The sequence below is a fragment of the Propithecus coquereli genome, unplaced genomic scaffold (genome assembly GCF_000956105.1).
Source record: "Propithecus coquereli isolate 6110/MARCELLA unplaced genomic scaffold, Pcoq_1.0 Scaffold6, whole genome shotgun sequence".
Taxonomy (NCBI): Eukaryota; Metazoa; Chordata; class Mammalia; order Primates; family Indriidae; genus Propithecus; species Propithecus coquereli.
The window spans coordinates 7,514,191-7,521,779 of NW_012151951.1; the positions used below are offsets into that span (position 1 = coordinate 7,514,191).

Consider the following 7,589-nt stretch of genomic DNA (forward strand, 5'->3'; position numbering starts at 1 on the left):
AAGAACAAACCAAAGGTTGTCTAGAACTGGTCTGGGGAAGGGAGAGGACTGCAGCCTGGGACAGAAAGTGGCCAGAGGCCCATTAAAGGACATGGGGGCGGGAGAAGCTTTTAAATTCCACTCTTACCTCTCCCTACCTACATTCCACGGGGACAATTACTGCCTTTTCCTTTAACAACTCCCTGCAGCATTGAGAAATTAATAAAACAGGTTCAGGCTGTCTAGCCAGCAATCACTGCTCCAACCACCCGCTCCAAGCTCCTTGGGCTAATAGGCTACAACTCAGAGAGACTGCCTCCTCCTTCTTCCAAAGCAGCTAACAGGAATAGCCTAATGAATAGTCTACTGGAGGGGCACTGAACAATAGCAACCAACAGTGGTTCTACGGTTCCCAAGGTTTCTCCATGCTAGGGTTCATCTCTTCCCTTCTACCCAAAGTCACCTGGAGGCCTGTCCATAAGCTCTTCTTCAGTACATAAGGGGAAACGTATGAGAATGCTCATCACAGTGTTGTTTGTGGAGGCTGGGAGTTAGAAATTATCTGGCTGCCCATCAGTGGTGGACCATGGAGCCACAGAATACTCTGCAGCAGTTAGAAACAATAGGCTAGATCAGTGGTTCTCAACCAGGGGTGATTTTGTTCCCCAGGAGATATTTGGCAATGTCTGGAGGCATTTTTAATTGTCATAACTGGGAGTGGGAGTGGAGGTGGGGTGCTATACTGTATTTATTGAGTAGAGGCCAGGGATGCTGCTATATCCTACAACGTATAGAAGAGTCCCAACAAAGAATTATTCAATCCAAAATGTCAATAAGGCTGAGGTTGAGAAACACTGACTAGATGAACAAAACAACCTGAATGGGTCATAAACATATAGTGCTAAGTGGAAATTTTTATCTAAAAAAAGAGATGTGATCTTTCACACAATTCCTATTTGGAATTAGGGATTCATTCAGTCATGTAACTGATACTTATTGTGAATTTGTTGCAAGGCCGGTGCTGTAACATCAGCGTATACAAGGGTAACCAAAGCTAGATACAGTTCCTGACTCCTGGAGTCTAGTAGAAGAGGTAGATATTAAATAATCTCACATTAAAAAGTGGGAATGGAGAATTTATGGAGATTGTTAGGATCTAGAGTTCCCCAATTCCCCAGGGAACTGCACAAGCCACAAAAAGTCCTTCATTTTACAACTTTGCTTAAATAACACTACAGATCAATACGCTTCAGCAGGGCTACACACTAGTTTAGGACTTATGTTATGCACACAATAAGCACTCAGTAGATGTCTGTCGAATGAATAGATAAAGGCTGTACAGTTAAGCACAACTAAATGACTGCTTAAAAAATGTCTGGGCTTTACCCTTTTAAAGAAGGAAACAAAAATGAAAAGAGAAACCAAAAGGCCAACCCAGGCCCTTTGTGAGACAATAACAAGGCATGCATGTGTAGACTGACCAACTCTTCTTGTTCATCCCTCCTCCAGCCCATGCCTTAAATAAAACGTTCTGTGGCACTTTCAAGCTTAGACTACCCTTCCTCACCTAGACCACCTGGAAAACTCTTACTCATGCTTCAAGGTCCCAATTACCTTCTCCCTTAAGCTCCCTAGCCCTACCTCGCCCTAGTAGACTTGGTCTCTGCCCTCCTTTGTGCCATCACTGAACTTTGTACTCATTTTTATGGCACTTATGATAACTTCTTGCCATAATTTGACTATAAGCTTTCTCAAGAGCAGGAACTAAATCCTATTGACTGTTATAGCCAAAAAGACTAGTCTGAAGCCTAGAATATTATAGATGTACAAGGTTTGGTAAATGAAAGAATGAATGAACCATATCCAGCACTATCCTACAGAAGGAATATGATAAAATCTATGCCCTCAAAAAGCTGACCATCTACTTGATGGGAAAAAGACAAATATATGAAATAATAATTAAAGGCTTTGCTAGAGATATAAAGTTGATGGTTGTTATAAGGAATATGCATTTTTAAATATATGAATAAAACAAAGACTATGTGTCAGATGTAAACTGCCTGATGGTATACAATTAAATAATAAGTATCTTCAGGCACTCCTAGAAATCCATGGCCTTCTGTTACAGTATTTTTCATTTGAGTTGACAGCAATAAATGACAAAAGCCAAATTATAAGCAGAGTCCACTTGGGAACATATGGTGCTCATTATCATGAATGCCTGGCACATAGTAAGTGTTCAATAAACTTTCATTGAACAAGTGATCTGATATTTTTAATCACAGAGAAAAGTTGTCTGTACCCTAAGGAAGGCAGGTATATCAGGAGTTGAGGTGACCTAGAATATATCCTCCTCATAATGAAAACAGAACCAGCTCTAGGCCCAAATCTTTTCCCCTATATTTAGTACCAAGTTGCCAAAAGGACTGTTTTTGCCCCTTTTGGGTACAAGGAATAGAAAGGAGCTGTGTGGTTACAAATCTCCCTCTGTATCATATCCATATGGTGACATCATATTGATCCGCCAAACTCTCTCCACCCCCACCCCCCCAACCCCAGCCCCTGCCATGGCTGGGGATTCACAAAGCTTAACTCAAACTTGGGAGACGAGTTTGAATAACAGAGTTTGAAATACTGAGTATAAGGAGCACTGGATATCTGGGAAACTGCACTGTTCTGATTGCTGGGTTGGATGAGGGGAAACCGCAATCCAGAATCCAAGTACCTGGATGGTTGCCAGAGGCAAGACTGGAAACCTTAACGAAAAAAAGAGTCCAGCCAACCAAACAAGAAGCTCCACTGAAGGAAGACCTTTGGAATAAAGACCAATAAAGGGAAGAGTTCAAGGAGTGAGATAGAATGGAAAGGAGGCCTCAAGAACCTTTGTCATCCTCACTCATGCATTCTTACATTCATTGAAAAATGAAAAAGACATGAATCCTGCTGTTAAAGAACTCTGTCCATGGGGAATGTAAAAGGCCCACAAATAGCAATCACACAAAGAAGAAAAGAAAAATCCCTCAGGGAGGTACAAAAAAAGTTCGTTCAAAGACAGAAGAAATCTCATACTTAGGAGCCTACTAGACAGTCCTGATTGTAAAACATAGCAGGATTTGGAAAATATTAGGGCATTAGGAGAAAAAAATCATTGCTAATTCTTATTACATCTTGCTGAACTGACATCAGTAGTATCATCTGCCCCAGCCTCAGGGCTGCTGGCATCTTGTTAGCGGCAGAAAAACAAGAGGTGATGGAATGACAGGAGGCAGAAAAACAAGAAGGAGGAAACATTTAAACAATAAGAAGGAAATAGTTACAGAAAAATAACCAGAGAAAAACAGTTATTTCAGTCTTAAAGACTGGGTTAATCAGACCACAGAACAGTGACCACCAATCAGAGGACCACCATAAACGGTGACTTTTTCCAACACACTTATGGTTGGAAATGTCTGGAACATAACCTTTAAGTTATGTCCATACCTGGAAAAATCCAGACCCCAAAACCTGTGACATACAGTCATAAGTAATTATAACTGACTTCTACATCAACATATACTACTAGCATATAAAAGGAAGAACATAGAAGAAGACAATGTCTTCTCCACTCAAGGACACAGACCCATTTCCCCTTAGGAAATGTACTTTCGCTTTTCACCCTTAAACTTTCCTTACAATAAATTCTTCACGCGTACTTGCTGAGTGTCTGTCATCTCCCTCCCCTGTGTGGGCCAAGGCGACTCCTCCAAGCCAGGAGCCCAAGAACTCATAAAACACTTTAAAGTCCAGCCATGGACAGGACCATGACAATCTCCCTAAGCAATCACTACATGTTCCCATCACCCAGGAATGGAGCTGATGGTGACCAACTAACCCATGCAGAACACTGAAATGAGCCAGGATCTGTCTGCCCACTCCTGTGTAGTCACCCCATTAATCCTCACAACAGCCCTACAAGGTAGGTACTATTATAGTCTCCATTTTGCAAATAAGAAAATTGGAGCACAGAGAAGTGGCTTGCCCCAGCGTCACCCAGCCAAGATTTGAGTCCAGAATCTATGCCCCTTTTTTTTTTATTTCAGCATATTATCGGGGTACAGATATTTATGTTACGTATGTCGCCCTTGCCCCCTCCCCGGAATCTATGCCCTTAACCATTACAGTACACTGCCTCCCACCTGAGATCTCGAGGCAAATTTATCAAGACATACATAAGTGGATGATACAAGGTGACTTCTGGCCAACTTTCCTTTGAACGCATGCGTCTCTATTTAAAACTATACTTATTTATATGACAAAAATGCACACATCTTTATCGATCTAGTTTTTCGGTATAGCTTTTCAGGATACAGCTTTCGCAATCTTTAAAGGGAAATTCACTTCAATAACAGGGAAAAAAAATCAAATGCCTGTTTCATGAGGTGCCAATGGCGAATGCAGTTTAGGGCTTGGAAGCACCACCCGTTACAGATCATCTCGTGGCCTTCGGCAAATCGCTTAGGCTTCTTTGTTTCAACGTCTGCAAAGTGGGTATAACAGTAGCGCCATCTCCTGAAGTGGCCAGGATTAGATATTAATCATATAAACTGATAAGCACAATACCTCACACAGAATGAATGCGCAATAAATGGCTTTCACTATTTAGGTCCTAGGTTATTTCTACTTCCAGAACGTTACGTCCGCCAGTAACACAGAAATGCTGTCCCCAGAGTTGCCGCCAATCCCTTAAGAAGAACATGCCTCCCTATTTTCCACAGAGCACACACAGTGACACCAGAAACAGGCTTCTCTCGAACCCAGCCCTGGAGGTGGCCATGGCACCTCACTCTGGCCCAGGAAGGAGGCAGGCTCTGGTCTCCCGCCGGGCAGCGGCACAAAAACTTAACCGGGATTTCTCACTTGGGTGAACTCCTGTTAGCGGAGGATCACCCGGCCCGGTGTGACGCGCTGCGAAGCAGAAGGAACGCGGGCGCCGGCGCCAGGAAGTGGAATGCATTCACCTGGCAAGCCGAAGGGTGGGCGCCCCTCCTTCCCAGCATCAGGAGGCTACTGGGGACCGACCTAACAGTGCCAACAGCGTAAATTTCTCCCAAATCCTCTGCAATACATTGCCACGATTTTCAAGAGGGAGCGAGGGGGAGGAGCACGAAGAGCTTCCAGAGGCCAAGTGAAGCGCAACATCCCTAGTGCACGTGTTGAGACCCCTGAACCGAAGTCCGTGCAGCCGCCACCTTTGCCTCCCTGCTCCGGCCGCCCGTGCCTGCGCTCCGCAGACACGTGCGAGCCGGGTCGCCAGCAGGTCTCGCCCGCGCGGTCCCCGCCGGCTCCCGCCGCCCCAGCCGAGCCGCCGCGCGCCGCTTCCACTCACCAGGTGAAGAGTTTGCCTTTAATCCTGCGCAGCAGGCTTCGGGACGCGCCCTCCGCTCCCTGCGCGACAGGCTGCGGGGCGTCGGGTCCCGCCGGCGAGGCTGCCTCCATGGGGGCCCCTGCGCGGCTCCGGCGCCCGGAACCCCCAGAAGTGCCGGGGCCCGGAAGACGGGAGGCGGCGCCTGGCAGCCGGCGGGGGCTCGGCTGGGCTCGGCCCTGCACTGGCGGTCGCTCCCCCGCTCGCCTGCTAGCGTCCCTCTCGCTTCGCGGCCGCGCTCCTTCTGCCGCCAATCATTAACCGTCCAGCCCTACGGGCCAGACAATGCATTTGCAGATTGCAACCTGGCACCTCCGGGGGCGAAAGAGGAGAAAGGGCAATTTTTTTCTTCGCCTTGGCAGTCGAGCCTCAGTGTTGGGTGGCACTCAATGTGCATTTCAGGTTTTTATGGTTCCTTGTTTGAAATCAGCAAATGAGGTAATACGAGGTTATCGTGGCTGATTCCCAGGGTGTCCCGATCTAAGAAGCAGCGAGTTAGCAACTGCCTGAACTTTTGCTAACTGGAAGGACCGGCTGACCCCTCCCCTTACCTCCGGGTCTCCCTCCCCCAGACTGACTGGTACAAGACAGCCCCATCTAAAAGAACCGAAGACGCTTCAGTTCTGTTTCTTTCCCTCGCAAAACACGGGTAAGACCCTAAAAAGATCGTGCAAACGTGTCTTTGTGGCGTGCAGCGAGGCACGTCTTCCTCGCGGCGTGTTCGGTTTGCTTTCAGTCCTCAGAGTCGTCTCGGCGGGGCCGGGGCGGGAGACGGTGCCAACCAGGATGCCCGGGCCGGGGCCACGCCTTCCGGTGCTTCCGCGGACCAAAGAGGGACGAAGAGCTGGGGTCGAAAAGTTCCTGAGTGTCACAGACAGAAGGAAGTCGGCGGGTCTGGTTGATGCCCTGCTTCCGGAAAAGGAGAGGCGGACGACAAAAGAAAAGGTGTTGGGACCATTTTTTTTTCCTAGTCACCTCCTTCCGGGGTGGGGGGGGGCGGGGCACGAAATAAATGTGTGTTTGAGAAGACAGTCAATGCAGACCAGTTGGCAGTTCTGTTAAGAAGATTCTAAGAAAAAAGTAGGTTTTGAAAAAGGAATGTAGATTTGGGAACCCCAAATTTAGCAGCTGCAGAAACCACAAAGTTTAAACGAAATGATTTTTTAAAAATAGTTGAAGTGAAATGGGGGGAAAAAACCCTGAAAGCCAAGCACGTGGTCATCCATAGAGGACCAAATATTGAATATTATGGTACAACCACATCATGAAACATGAGGACATTAGAAGCACGTTTAATATGATCGCATTTTTGTAAAGCAAACAACTCATTAAACTCTGCATATTGACAATGTTTAATTTTACCAGAGTCCTGTACTACGGGAAAATAGTGAAAAATGATGATTAAGAAACCTCCCACTTTTTTTTCTTTCTTTCTTTTAAGAGACAAGGTTTCACTATGTTTCTCAGGTTGGCCTTGAACTCTGGGCTCAAGGTCAAGGGATCCTCCTGGTTCAGACTCCCCAGTAGCTGAGACTCTGCATGACTCACCCTTTCGTGTTCTGTGAATAGCAAAGTGAAAAGAAACACCTTCTCCTTACAATTTAGAAAAGCCCCAAGGTTGTTAGTTAGGATGAGGCCTGACACAGATCCCCCAAACTCCCATTCTTTGCCACATAAATGATTGGCTGACTTCCTTGTCCCACTGACCAATAGGATCAAAATGCCTGTTAACCAAATTTTGGTTAAGTTTCTCTCCTTCCCCCAGGCCTCTGAGCTTTAACCCACCCTTGGCCTGAGCCAGCATGTAACCCCTCCTTACCAGCCCCTCCTGAGAACAGGCTGGCCTCGGGGTGAAATACTCTCTGATCTGCTATCCAATCAAGCCACCCTTTCATTCCCCTTCAAAGAGGCTGGAATAGTCTCTTCGTATTGCAGTAACCCTTCTCCACCCCCCACTTGCAATAATCCTTTCAAATAAAGTCTCTCCTTAACTAAATCAGATTTGTTTTTTATCTCATGATATAGAGTAATCCCCCCTCAATCTGCCTTTTTGCTTTCCTTGGTTTGTTACCCGTGGTCAACTGCCCTCCGAAAATAGGTGAGTGCAGTATAGTAAGATATTTTGAGAGAGAGAGAGACCATATTCACATAACTTTCATTGCAGTATATTGTTATAATTGTGCTATTTTATTACTGTTAATTTCTTAAT

At 46.0% G+C, this 7,589-nt stretch overlaps 1 protein-coding gene across 1 annotated transcript in view; it reads right to left on the reverse strand.

Annotated features, from left to right (window-relative positions):
• Positions 1-5,454, reverse strand: part of SLC35F2 (solute carrier family 35, member F2) — a 56,955-nt gene extending 51,501 nt beyond the window's left edge. The window contains exon 1 of the mRNA XM_012659125.1: positions 5,345-5,454. Within this exon, the coding sequence (XP_012514579.1) occupies positions 5,345-5,454 (110 nt within the window). The remainder of the gene's footprint in view (positions 1-5,344) is intronic.
• Positions 5,455-7,589: the final 2,135 nt, after the last annotated feature.